Raw genomic sequence first — 13785 nt, 5'->3', positions numbered from 1 at the left:
CCAGCTGCTGCCCCATCTCCAAGAGCCTCGCCCTGCTGGAAGTGCACTGCTAGGCTGGTCCATAAGCCACTCTGCACAGGACCACCTGCCCAGGACCCAGGGTCTGCATTTTAGGCCATCCTTGCTGGATAGGCCCAGAGCCCAGGGTCCCCACCTGCCTGTAGAAGGTGAGTCCTGGGTTGGCCTTCTAGGGGTCCAGGAAGGGAGTAGAAATGGCCTGGACAGTCTCCGAGGGGCTGGAAGGCCCTGCACGTGGAGCCCAAATTGGCACTGGCTTATGCATCATGTGCAGTTAAGTGCATCCGGCTCACCTAGCACCACTTCCTGCAAGGAGACGAATCTGCCGAGGGCCCAGCCCTCTGTCACTCCACTACCTTCTCACTGACATTGTCCACTGCAAGTCCTCAGACTTGACCAAAGAATATAGCCCATCCAGGCCCTGAGGATATTTCCTCTGACCCTCAAGGGTCTGGTTTGAGAAATAGAAAAAAAAAAACAGCTGAGATTTTCCTCTGTACAAATACATAGTGGCAGACTACACTGCAGACTTTTTTATTTTTTTTTTTATTTTATTTTATTATTATTTTTTTTTTGAGACGGAGTCTCGCTCTGTCACCCAGGCTGGAGTGCAGTGGTGCGATCTCTGCTCACTGCAAGCTCTGCCTCCCGGGTTCACGCCATTCTCCTGCCTCAGCCTCTCCGAGTAGCTGGGACTACAGGGGCCCGCCACCACGCCCGGCTAATTTTTTTTGTATTTTTAGTAGAGACGGGGTTTCACCGTGGTCTCGAACTCCTGACCTCGTGATCCGCCCGCCTCGGCCTCCCAAAGTGCTGGGATTACAAGCGTGAGCCACCGCGCCCGGCCTACACTGCAGACTTAAGGAACAGCCCCCTCTGAGCACAGCTGTGTACCCGTTTGAGATACACTGATTTAGACCAACTCAGCCTTTATGAGGCCCAGGGCCAGCTAAGCTTTCTCTCCTTTTCCTTCCATCAAGATCAGCAGATCAGCTTCAGTCAGGGGCCTTGTGGCAGAGCGTGGATCCCACATGGGGTCCTTAGAACACTACTTCCCTATGGCTCCCAGGCACCTCGTTGGTGTCTGTATCTCTCTCTGTGTCTCTGTGTGTGCATATCTGGGGGTGTCTGCACATGTCTGATGTGTATCTTGGGTGTGTGTGTGTGCATGCATGTCTGTGTGTCTGTCTGCCCATGCACACATAACACTTGCCTAGGAGACTAAGGGATGCTGACCAGGAGAAGGCAGCCACCAAGCTGGAGATGAAGTCAGGTGGACAGGAGCTGGGACATCTAAACCGTAGATCTGGCCCCTGTCCCATGTCCATAGTAACCCCCTCACCCACTCTCCTTCTCAATCGGATCAGGGATTATTTACAACACTCCTCCCCTGTCTCTCTGGGTATATGCACGTGCAGTTTCCTCTTGCTGAAATGCCCTTCATTCCCTCTCTCCTCCTGGAAAATGCCTGTCCATCCTTGTGTGAGGGTTCAGAGGCTCAGAAACCCCTTCTCTGGGAGGGACTCTCCTATCTGCCACCCCTTAACCAGCTCCCACTGTGCCTCTTCCCTCATTTGGCACATTAAATTATTACTTGCAAAATAGGCACAGTGGCTCATGCCTGTAGTCTCAGCACTTTGGGAGGCTAAGGTGGGAGAACTGCTTGAGGTCAGGAGTTCAAGACTACCCTGGGCAATGTAGTGAGGTCCCCATCTCTCCAAAAAAAAAAAAAAAACTTAGCCAGGCATGGTGATGCGTGCCTGCAGTCCCAGCTACCTGAGGCAGGAGGATCACTTGAGTCCAGGAGTTCGAAGCTGCAGTGAGCTATGATTGCACCACTGCACTTCAGTCTGGGTGACAGAGACCCTGATGCAATCAATCAATCAATTATAAATCAATCAATAACAAATAAATAATTGCTTACTCAATTACCGGGTGCCCCCAAACCATAAGCTGTTGAGGACAAGGAGTGATCTGATTTGACATTGCTTCTGCACACAGAAGAGGGCCAGGCATGTAGCAGATGCTCAATAAATGCATGCTGAAAACATGGATGGAGAATGATGAGGCATGATGATGAAGAGGCAGAAAATGGGAAGGAAGTATAGGATCAAGATGGGGGCATCCTAAGGAGCGGTAAAAGACTAATTGGTTTGTATGGGAAAGACTGGGCAGTGGGGAAGACAATGGGGAGAACAGGGTTGTGGGGGTGGAGAAGAAGGAGGGAGACAGTGCCCACCTGGGGAGGCCAGGTCCCACTCTGCCTCTGGAGTCTCTGCAGTTCCTCCTCTTTAAATTTCAGGGCAACTGCCACCTGGTGCCAGCGTGCCTTCCAGTACTCAGCCATCTCCTCGTGAAGCCCGCGATGTGATTCTTGTGCCTCTAGCTGTTTCCTGAGGGGCACTGGTACCTCCGGGACCTGGAGTGTACTGGAAGAAATGGGGCAGTCCAGGTACAGCATGGACCCCAGATCACCCCCACCCCACTCCCTTTCAATGATTATTATGTCTTATGAACTAGGAGGGGGAGTGAGGCAGAGATGCCTCTTTCATGGCTCCCTGCACACACAGAACCCCTTTGTACTGGGCACTTCTACTCCCAATCACCCTGACTTGCACCCAGCAACTAAGGTCATCTCACCCCCACCTCCCACCTGCCCCTGGGCCAGCAGGAGGGGCTTGGCCATGTGTAGGCAAGACAGGACTTCTTGAAGCTGAAAGATTTCCCACCCCATAAAAGAGCCAGAATGTGACAACCAGGAGCACTGATACCTGGGGGAGGGAGACTGGCTCTGGTCGTGTGATTCCGGGTTTAGGGCTCTGGGCCATTCCCCCTCAGCCAGCTGGTGACAGAGACTGGCCCACCGCCTGCTGAGAGGGCCATCTCACCCACGGTGAGAACAGAGCACCCACCCCGGCCTGACTTGGACACTATGAGGATGGGCCCAAGCAGCCACCTACCAGGACTCTTGGCCCAGGGCCACACCCAGTGCTGCTTGCAGCACCACCTTCTCCCGAAGTAGCCAGGTGTGCTCTGCCTCCAGGGCCTGCACACGGCCCCCCAACACCGTCTGCTCTCCCTGCAGATGCTGCAGCTGCTCCAAGCAGGCCCCTAGTTGCTGGTGGCTCCGGCCCAGCTCTTCTGAGTCTCTTGTTCACCTGGGGAGATCCCCACCCCACCAAATTGTGGCTCAGCCTCCACCAGGGTTGTGGGGCTCCAGCCTTTACCCATGCAGCCCCTTCTCAGAGGCCCTGAACTCCACTTCCTTTGGGCCTCAGCCCTTCCAGGAGGCCTCTCTGACCACCCCAGCCCGCAGGGGCTCCTCTACGCTCCAGGCTACGACTCTGGACCAGTGCCTGGCTGCACACTAGCAGGGGGGCCAGTTATGTGAGGATGAGGATGGTGCTCTCTGGAGTCTCACTGTGTGGACGCCCTGCTAGAATCTGTCTCTCCTGGTCATTCTCCTTTCCTCTGTGCCCCTAGAGCCCCTCGCCCTACATTGGAATCCCCCAGGAACAGGGCCCAGGCTCCCTTGCCTCTGCCCCCGGTACAGATGGGCATGGCCTGGATCAGCTAATGCCCAGATTCCCTTTCCTGTGGGGCTGCCCTGCCAGCTGTCTTGACCAACCTCAGTGAGTATCAGCAACTGCTCCTGCAGACAGACTGTGTCCTGAGCCTGGGCAGGGGTCTTAGCTGCTGGCATGGAGACTCTGGGTCCCGAAGCTCCTGGGCCCTGCCTCCATCCCAGCTCTGCTCTTGGATCTGCAGGCCTGGCACCAGCATCTCCTGTAGATACACTTGGTCCAGAATCCTGGGGTCTCCTTCCAGCTTCCAGACCACACTGGGGTGGTCTTGGCAGACTGTTGATGCCTCAGGGCATGTTGTGGCAGGGTCCTGGCCCCAACTCAAGTTATGACTCTGAACAAGCTCTCCTCTGCCCTCTGGTCTCAGTTTTCCCATCTGAACCAGGAGGGAAGTCACTGAATGATCCCAGGGTATTCCCAAATGTTGGAAGAGGATCCCTCTCTTGGCTGGACTAAGCCCCTGTGCTGCCCTCCTTCTCTAGATAATGCTCCAATAATGAGGACCAGAAAATAAAGTGTAGGGCAGGGTCAAAGGTACGGCAGGGCCAGTGCTCAGGGCCTGCCATGCACCCACTTGGGGGATCCCCAGGCTGGGCTCTGGGCCAACAGGCTGTTGGGTCATCTGGTCCAAATGCCGCTAGGCCTTTTCCACTTCTGTCTGCAGCAGCAGGATCCTGTGGGTAGAAGGGATGGTCTACCTGTTCCCTGCCACCCCACCCCTCCCCAACAGCCCAGCCCCACTCACTTGTCTTCTATGTCCTGGTCTGGCCTCCTCCACTCAGCCTGTCCCTGGGATCCTTGCATCTGGTGCCTCTCCTGCTCCAGGCAGGCCAGGGAGCACTCCACCTGCTAGGAGGAGGCTGAGTGGGAGGGCTGAAGGCAGCACAGAGCCTCAGATAGGTAGGCCTAGCTTCCCTGCCTCCCACCAGGCAGGGCAGTGTCTGCAGCCTCTGATAACGCAGGTGGACTGGCAGCCAGCAGCCCAGCTGACAACCCAACATGGACCCATGCCCTGGCTTATACACAAGGGACTGTGCTCTGGGGCCCTGAGGGGCTGCTTTCGGCTGTTATCTATCACGACAGGCTCCAGCTGTGCATCCTCTGCCTCCAGCTGGGCCCGAGATACACCGCCTCTCCAGCTGCTCTCCAGCTGCTGACGGCTTCAGGGTGGAGGCCAGCAGGACTGCTGTGGCATGCTAAAGGGCAGGCAGACATGAGGTTGTCAACTGGGTCCCAAGGGTCCCCCAGGCCTGGTAGGGAGCAGTAGCTCCAGGTGGGCCAGCTGTGAGCTAAGACACGCATTCACTGAAGGCTTGCGTAACTGGGCCATCACACGGTGTCCCTTTCCTACCCTCACATGAGGCAAAGATCCTGGTAACCTTCCCAAGAGCCCTCAGCCTGTACAGCCATCTCCCTCCCCCTCTCTCGGGATCGCCTGTTTCACTCAGGGAGATTGGGCTTCTAAGAAAGCTCTTCAGTCTATGGAGCTAAAACCAGCCCCTGCCTCCCTCAGATTCTCCCTGGGGGGGCCACAGGGACCCTGGCCCTTCCTTCACCTCCAGCGGTGTCCCTAGCCACCCCCAGCATATGCCTCTCAGGCAACACCCTGCACCCTTCCAGGGGCACCATTCAGAGACATCTCTGTTCAACACTGCAGCCTTGCTGGAGACTCCATTTCCCTTTCTCCTCTAGGTGCCTCAGACCCCGGCAAGCCTCCCTGAGAATATGGCACCAGATGTGGACACCAGCTCTGGGCATTCTGGAGCTTCAGCCTGCTAACAGGATCTTGCTAGCTCAGGGGACCTCCTTTCAGCTACAGAAAGCCCAGGAAGAAGGTATGGAGGAGGACAGGGCCTCACTTTCTGCTTTAGGGACCAGCCAAGTCCCAGCTTGTGCTCCTGCCTCTGCAGCACCAGGGCTTGCTCCGACAGGGCCTCCAGCACTGCCCGAAGATGGCTTGCCAGCTCGGCCCTCTGCCGCCTGCTTTCTGCCAGCTGCTCCCACAGGTCCTTCTCTGACCACCTCCAGTCCCGCTCGGGGGCCCTGTTGGAGCACCTGCCAGGCAGAGAGGAGCCAGACTTCAGCCCAGGCCCCAGGGGGCTGCCGTGCCCAACTTCCCTATGCTCACCTGCACCCTTCAGTGGGGCTTGGTGGGCAGACACGGTCCAATGCCCCGAGGAAATGGAGTTCCGGAGACAGCGGGCAGGGCTGGGCATCAAGTCCATGGGCTCTGCCTCAGTGGGCCCTGAGAGCAGGACAGATCCTGGAGCTGGGGCAGTCTTGGCTTCCCAAAGCACCAGGCTCTGAGGCCTCTTCTCAGACTCAGAACTGAGGCCCTGTGGCTGAGCATGCACTAAAACCCTTCAACCCTGATCCTCTGGCCCGAAAGTCTCCTGGTGATTGGAACTTCACTAAACACCAGCCTCAACTCCACTAAACAGTTCTCAATTCTCAGTGGTTTCCATGAGCTGTGGGTGCTGCGGGGGTGGCCACTTGCTAAACACAAACCCCATTATCTTCGCAGCAGCTGGTCTGGGGAGGCGCAGCAGGCACTCCTGAGGGGAAACTGGTGCCCAAGTCCGGCAGGGAGTCCCGTGAGGAACTGCAATCCCCACCCAACACTGTCTGCACCACAGCCACGTTCCCCCTTCCAGTGTGGAAGTCTGGAAATGGCAGGGGAGCATTTGGGGGCCACCACAGTTTAGCTATGATGTGGGGGTCAGAGCCCTTAAGTCAAGTCACTGCTCAGGTACCTCTCTGGCTTCCATAGCTTCAGCTGTAAGATGGAGGCCCTGACGGACCTCTCACCCACCAGCTTGGTGAGGGAGGTCAGAGGGTAGACAGGGGCTGTTCTGCCAGTGTTGCCATCCCTACACCCCTCACCATCACCCTCCTCACCTCTAGGGTCTGGGCCCAAGTCCACTGCCTCCCAACTCCCAACCCTGGGCATGAGGCACCCTGCCCTGGCTCTGAAAGGGCACAGGAGTTGTCTTCACCTAAGCAGTGGGTACACCTGGCACCTCTACTACCCCCACCCTGACCTCCCTACTCCTAACATTCTCAGGCCTTCTCCCCACTGGACAGCTTGATGTTGCCTTCAGGATGGCACCATCGCCCACCAGGCCTTCTCCCCACTGGACAGCTTGACTCTCCTCTCCCCTTACTCCAGGCCCAGGCTCCTGCAGGCCCCTCCAAAATGTCACTGCCACACAAGACCTCTAAGACGGACCATGAGGACTGGCCCCCACCTCCCATACTGGGTACAGCTCCCACAATGCCACTCTACCTGAGCACTCTGTCTTGCCAGTCAGAAGTGACAGGCTAGGCCGGGCGCGGTGGCTCACGCTTGTAATCCCAGCACTTTGGGAGGCCGAGGCGGGCGGATCACGAGGTCAGGAGATCGAGACCACGGTGAAACCCCGTCTCTACTAAAAATACAAAAAAAATTAGCCGGGCGTAGTGGCGGGCGCCTGTAGTCCCAGCTACTCGGAGAGGCTGAGACAGGAGAATGGCGTGAACCCGGGAGGCGGAGCTTGCAGTGAGCCGAGAGCGCGCCACTGCACTCCAGCCTGGGCGACAGAGCGAGACTCCGTCTCAAAAAAAAAAAAAAAAAAAAGAAGTGACAGGCTTTCCATGGCAGCCCCCTGCCCTTAGTGAGAAGCTGAGCTGTGCCCACCTTGGTCTGGGAGGGGCTCATGGTCCACAGAATGGAGTGCACATGCAGGCCAGATTGTCCTGAGCAGGGGGGCAGGCCAGGGCAGCCCCAGGAAGGCTTTCCAGGGAGGTGACCCTGGGGCCAAAGCTCAGAGGTGAATTAACTGCCTCCAGAGAAGGCAAAGTCAGATGAGGCACACAGAGGAGACAGTAAGGACAATAGAACAAGGAGGACATCAGAGCAGCTGGGCCTGGTGGGCAGTGAGCTGAGCCTTAAGCTTGGTGGAAGTGGAGGTGGGGGGCAAAAGGGAGACCAAGACGGGTGAGAGGAGCTGTGGGGTTTGGGAGGATGCAGGGCAGCGGCACCTCCCCGGTGCCCTTGAGATATGCTGCAGACCTCAACTCCACAGAGGCTGAGGATGGAGACAGGAGCTTGGGCCTGAGGGGCAGTGGAGGTGGAGCAAGCCTCCTCTGTGGTGGGGATGGGAGTGGAGGAATTACCCAAACCTCACCTGGGGGCAGATCTTTCTCCAAGTGTCTGAAAGGTGTGAAAGCCACAAAAGAATGAAGTTCTAAGGGTAGAATCTCAGGCAGGATGGCCTCCAGGCTGCAAAGTGTGGAGAGGGAGAGAGCTGGGAGATGGCTTCTATTCCACCTCAGAAAAAGAGAGTTGCTTCGTGACTGGGAGGTAGGGACTCCTGGATTCTCAGTGGTGGGCGGTTTGGTGGGAAGGTAGACTAACTTATCCTATCAGAGCCTGGAGCTCAGGGCAGGGCTGGGGACAGGAGCTTCTCTGAGAACATCCATCCCTCAGGGCTAGTATCCTGGAGCCATGGAAACTCAGGCAACACTAAGTGGTGGGAGGAGGAGACACCACAGAGGCCTCCCACCTCATCTGAGCTGATGAAACCCTGCGATGGAACTTGGCTAGTGTGGCCAAGGCCATGGGGACCAGGCAGGAATGGCATCTCAGATGGCCTGGGATTTTTCAAAATCTTCAGCTTTTGAGATAGGACCTTACAGGGCAGGACCTCAGCAGCCAATCTGGGTCACCCACTGTACACTGAAGCGGCTCCTTTCTTTTTTGAGACGGAGTTTTGCTCTTTTTTTTTTTTTTTTGAGACGGAGTCTTGCTGTCGCCCAGGCTGGAGTGCAGTGGTGCGATCTCAGCTTACTGCAGGCCCTGCCCCCCGCCATTCTCCTGCCTCAGCCTCCCGAGTAGCTGGGGCTACAGGCGCCCGCCACCTCGCCCAGCTAATTTTTTGTATTTTTATAGAGACAGGGTTTCACCGTGTTAGCCAGGATGGCCTCGATCTCCTGACCTCGTGATCTGCCCGCCTCGGCCTCCCAAAGTGCTGGGATTACAGGCGTGAGCCACCGCGCCCGGCCGGAGTTTTGCTCTTTTGCGCAGGCTGCAGTGAAGTGGCGCGATCTCGGCTCACTGCAATCTCTGCCTCCCGGGTTTAAGTGATTCTCCCACCTCAGCCTCCCGAGCAGCTGGGACTACAGGCGCGTACCACCACGTCTAGCTAATTTTTGTATTTTTAGTAGAGACGGGGTTTCGCCATGTTGGCCAGACTGGTCTCGAACTCCTGACCTCAGGTGATCCATCCACCTCAGCCTCCCAAAGTACTGGGATTAGAGGGGTGAACCACCGCGCTTGGCCGATTTTTTGTTTGTTTGTTTGTTTTTTGAGACAGGGTCTCCCTCTGTCGCCCAGGCTGGAGTGCAGTGGTGTGACCATAGCTCACTGCAATCTCAACCTCCTGGGATCAAGCGATCCTCCTGCCTCAGTCCCCTGCAAGGAGCTGGAACTACAGGCATGCGCCACCCAGTCCCGCTAATTTTTGTAATTTTTTGGAAGCGGACCCAGTTTTGAATTAGCTTCTATTGTTTACTTCGGGTAGCCGTGGTGGAGCTGGCAGAGATTTGGGGGATACTAAACACTCCTACAAATCACGACTTGAGACCCCCGTTTCAGGGAGAGCCGTTGGCGAAGGACTTGAGGCGCAGCCGCAGCTCGGAAGGGGGGACTCCCCTGCGACACCTCTCCGTGCCAGGGGCGGGCCCAGCCCCGCGGGGAGGGGGTATGGGCGGGGCCGCGGCTGGCCGGCGGCCGCCGGGGCGGTGCTGGGGAAACCCTCGGTCCCGAAGAGGGGGCGGTGCCTGGAGGGATGGTCCGTCCGGACTGCGGGTTTCTAGCCCTCGCGTGGCGTGGGGACAATTAGGCGCCACGCCCTGTCGCTTCACTATGCGACGCTCGCGAGGCCGGGGACGCCACTCCCAGACCGGGCGGGACGCGCACGCTCACAGTGGGGTCTCTCAAAAGATCCCCACCTCAGTTTTCTCTCTTTTTTTTTTTTTTTTTTTTGAGACGGAGTCTCGCTCTTTCACCCAGGCTGGAGTGCAGTGGCGCGATCTCGGCTCACTGCAAGCTCCGCCCCCCGGGGTTCACGCCATTCTCCTGCCTCAGCCTCCCGCATAGCTGGGACTACAGGCGCCTGCCACCTCGCCCAGCTAGTTTTTTGTATTTTTAGTAGAGACGGGGTTTCACCGTGTTAGCCAGGATGGTCTCGATCTCCTGATCTTGTGATCCGCCCGCCTCGGCCTCCCAAAGTGCTGGGATTACAGGCGTGAGCCACCGCGCCCGGCCTTCCACCTCAGTTTTCTCATCTGGAAAGTGGGGCCTCGTAATCCTGTCCGATCTGGCGCGGGACAGTATGTGTCAGGGATTTTGGTGACCCCACGCTCGAGGCCTCTGCAAAATGGGGCTGTCCAGTGGCCCGGAGACGCAGCCGGCGGGGCTTTTGTCTGGCGGGGGAGTCTTAACTGAGAGGCCACGCAGGCCGCCAGGAAGCCGCTCCACATGAGGGGGCTCAAGGAGAGGGGATCTCCTCCCTCCAGACTCCGGCCCCGCCGACAGGCCCCGCCGGAGTAGCTCTAGGGTATCTTCCCAGAAACTGCCCCGCACGCACTGGCGAGCTGGGAGCGCCACCATGGCTTTCAAAAAACCCGCACACACCAAGATAATAATGTGTCGTTCGCTCGTTTCGCGCAAGCGGAGTCGCGTCCGCCTTCTCGAGCCCCGGCGCACAGACCTCAGGCCGCTCTCGCGCTCTCCGGGGCCCCGAGAACAATGCCCGTCCTCTCCGCGCGCAGGAGGGAGTTGGCGGACCACGCGGGGTCGGGGTGGCGGAGCGGGCCCAGTCCCGCGGCCGGGTCGGGGCCCCACCTCTCGGCTCTGAGAGCCCAGCCGGCCCGGGCCGCGCACCTGTCAGGTCGGGGGACCTACGTGCGCCGCGACACGGCGGGAGGCGGGCCGGGCCAGGCTCGTCCCCTCGGCCCTCCCGGAACTAGTCTCCGAGGCCGCGGCGCCCACCGGAGCGGAGAGGGATGGTGCCCCGGAGCCTTCGAGTCGGGGGCTAGAGCGGCCAGGCCTCCGAGCCGGGTCGAGCCGGGGCTGGCGACGGCTGCGTCACGCGAGGGGGCGGGGCTGCCACGGGCGGAGGTCGCAGCCGGAAGCGGAAGAGGCGCTCGGAGCGGGGAGTGGGGCCTAGCTGCAGCCGGAGCCTGGGAGACGGTAAGTGTGGGCTGGGGCCCGCGGCGGCGACAGCGGCAGCGGCGGCCGGGGGTGAGTCGGCGGGGCAGGCGCGCTGGTGCCATTCGGTCTCGGCCTACTCCCTTTCTTTCTTCTCTTCGGCCCATATCGGGCCGCGGCCCGACCTCTCACCCCTGACCCGCTGCTTCTGCCCCGGAGGGCGGTCACTGCAGACCCTGACCTCGATCCCACGGTGTTGAAGGCGGAGCCTGAAGGGCCTCTGGGGCCGCTCAAAGGTCCAGTTTCGGCTCTGTGCCTGCCCGCGGAATGGGGTCGCGGTCGGACGTAGAATAGCTAGAGAGGCCCTTCAGACCCCTCCCCTACCCCTGGCTTCAGGCTTGGTCCGCAGACGACTCCTCCCTTGGCGGCCTGGAGTTTGATTCTGGCCCAGTCCGGCTTTCCCTCTGCCCCCGGGTCTCCCCTCGGCGCCGCTGGTGGCGGTTACAGGGGATGGGACTCTGAGACCCCCGGGACCTGGGGCGGCAGGAAGGGATGCGAACGAGGGCGCAGGCCCTCCTGTGTATTTTGTTGTGGTGATGGAGCCACTCCAGCCCGGAGGATGGGCTAGGCCAAGCTGACAGTACAAATCCCCTGGCTGCTCCTCCGTCCCGCCCGGGAGTCTCTAGCTTTAGTTCCGGGTGTGAGTGCCCTGATGTGGAGCTGGGGTGGAAATTGCCTGAACCAGGCCCCCATCAGAGGCGGAGTTGGCGGCCTTCCAGCTTCCCTCCTTGATGCCCTTGAAAAGGAGGAGCGTTTCACCCGTTGGTGGTGGAGGCTTGCGAGGTGGCAGGTTTGAGGTTGCAGTGGTAGGGCAGTGCCAGCCAAAAATAACCATGGGTGCTGGGGTGGCTGGAATCCGGGAGGGCAGCCGCTGACCTGGCTGGCTGCACTTCTAGTCAGCCCAGTTCCCTGGCCGGGAACAGCAAATGAGAAGCCGACAAGGCCTGTGCTCAAAGTTGACATCCTTGGCTTGGTTTCCCTCACATCACCTTTTTCCTCATTGTGCAGAGCAGAGCTTCCCAAAGCATAATTGTGGCCTTTAGCTGCTTTTTAAACAAGCTGTTTGCTGAGGTTTTAGAGAATCAGAGATAATTGAAAAATGGGCCCTAGAGCCCTGGCTGGGAGGATGATATCTGCTATTTCCAATATTTTACTTGCCTAGAATGTGTTAAAGGAAGGATACTCTTATTATTGCTTTGTGTGTGGTACCTTATAACTCTCATCCTTGTCATCTCTTTTGCCTGGCTGGGAGAGGTTATCTCCATTTTCCAGGCATGCTAACCAAGGCCTAGAGTGACTTGTCTAAGGTCGTGAGGCTGGTATGTGACAGCACTAGGATTCAGTTTAGTTTTCTGCCAGAGCTCTCGCCTCCCAGTTTCCTTGGAAGGGACTTATAAAATGTCTGTAAGGCATTTAACACAGCCCTGAAGTGTTACCTGGAACTTTCAAATGTTCATGAAAAGCTGCCACTAGTACCTCTGTGGGCACAAAGCTGTGCTAGGCATTTCACTTATAGGAGAGACATATTTAATCCTTACAGAACCTCGTGAGAGATTACTATTCCCTTGTTGCAAGACGAAGCTGACGGTCAGAGTAGTGTAATAATTTGTTCAAAGGCACACAGCTAGAAGTGGCATGCCATGATTCAGATTGACATCTATATGACTGAAATTTTGCTTTCCATTGATGTGAATATGTATGGACATAAGAATCTTCTAGGTCCCAGGAGGTAGTCTTTGGCCTGGTGTGACCGTGACCGTGTCCTCCAGCTCTGCCCAGTGAGGATGGGCAGGACCATAGTTGCCTTGTGGCACGATATATGCCCTGGCCAATAGAGCATCTTCTGGGTCAATTAGTGGGTGTGAGTTACTGCTTTCATTCCATAGCTTGGGCACCTGACCCAGAGTAATTGCAGGAAAACAGTGAAACATTAGTCAGCTGATTACCAAAGCTTTTGGGGAGGTGACTTTACAAAATATTTATCTCCAAAGACTTCCCAGGTACACGGGGGAAGACAAGTTAGTGGGGAGATGGAGGGCTTTCTTAGGGACACGGAGAGGCTCCCAGGGGTTTGGTCACATAGGCCTCACTGTCCTGCTCAAGCATGGGGAGCTGTTCTATGCTGCTCTTCTCCTGACAGACCCTGCTGGTGAGATGGGGCAGCCTCAGTAGGTTTGTACAAAATGTGCTTGGCCAGGCAAGCTCAGGACTGACCATGACTGGAGGTTGGCTGTGGCCAGGTGTGAGTGTTGGGAAGAAGGCTGGCTCCATGGAGGCAGTCAGGGGTTCACGTATGGGTGGAGCAGGTTGCTGGCCTCACATAGCCAGCTTTCTCTGCTGGTGGTGGATCCAGCCTGGCAATTTCATGTGGTGGATATAAGTCCTCACTGAACAGGGATAGTGAGGTGGGGCTCTTTCACCTGCCAGACGGCTAACCCTCTGGCTATCCTGGGATATGCGGAGGGTAGGATACTAGAGCTGGAGAGCTAGAAGAAGGGACAGTAACGGTACTGTTGGATAAAGGCAAGGCACCTGGCAGGGCACTGTGGGGGTCTAAAAGGGTGCTAAATGGGCCTCTGGCAAGAAAGTTGGATACTCTGAGGACCCTGGCATCCTTCCCAGTGCTGAGACCCAGGATGAGCCAGCAAGGGCTGGACAGACCCCCTGGGTCCACGTCTCCTTGGGTTGACCCTGAGGAGGGCTATGGAATGTTTGTGAGGACTGTGTGCCTCTTTCTCCAAGGGCCGCTCTTCTCGTCTCTTTTGTGGCTCCTCATGCTCACTTGTGGTCCTTACTCCCTTAAGTGGGGTCCAGTTCAGGGCCCTAGCCAGACAGCGTTCAGCTTCTCAAACTTGGGGGCTTTGAGCCCTCTCCTCCCGTGTACAGCCCTTTGGCCTCTGGCTTTACAGAGCATTCACTTCATGGGACCCC

The 13785-nt window shown here is 57.6% G+C and overlaps 1 protein-coding gene and 1 long non-coding RNA gene across 6 annotated transcripts in view; one reads left to right on the top strand and one right to left on the bottom strand.

Annotated features, from left to right (window-relative positions):
• CLK3 (CDC like kinase 3) overlaps positions 1-13785 on the top strand; it is a 33484-nt gene that overhangs the window by 8326 nt on the left and 11373 nt on the right. For 3 of the 5 annotated variants that reach the window (XM_058427985.1, XM_058427983.1, XM_058427984.1), the window contains 2 exons: positions 2321-2470; positions 5295-5437. Coding sequence is in view for 1 of the 5 variants with exons in the window: in XM_032174919.2 (XP_032030810.1) it covers positions 10393-10836 (444 nt within the window). In the remaining 4 variants the exon portion in view is untranslated. Of the gene's footprint in view, positions 1-2320; positions 2471-5294; positions 5438-10123; positions 10837-10870; positions 10888-13785 lie in introns of those variants that run through there. The other 2 variants (XM_032174919.2, XM_058427986.1) reach the window with 2 other exon arrangements.
• Positions 2143-4539, bottom strand: LOC131381237 (uncharacterized). Its single transcript, XR_009209851.1, has 3 exons — positions 3647-4539; positions 2979-3176; positions 2143-2447 (listed from the first exon to the last, which is right to left on the bottom strand). It is a non-coding gene; the product is annotated as an uncharacterized LOC131381237 (long non-coding RNA).

The sequence above is a fragment of the Hylobates moloch genome, unplaced genomic scaffold (assembly GCF_009828535.3).
Source record: "Hylobates moloch isolate HMO894 unplaced genomic scaffold, HMol_V3 SCAFFOLD_14, whole genome shotgun sequence".
Classification (NCBI taxonomy): Eukaryota; Metazoa; Chordata; class Mammalia; order Primates; family Hylobatidae; genus Hylobates; species Hylobates moloch.
The sequence above is the reverse complement of the archived record's forward strand: the minus strand, read 5'-3'. Positions and strand labels throughout refer to the sequence as shown.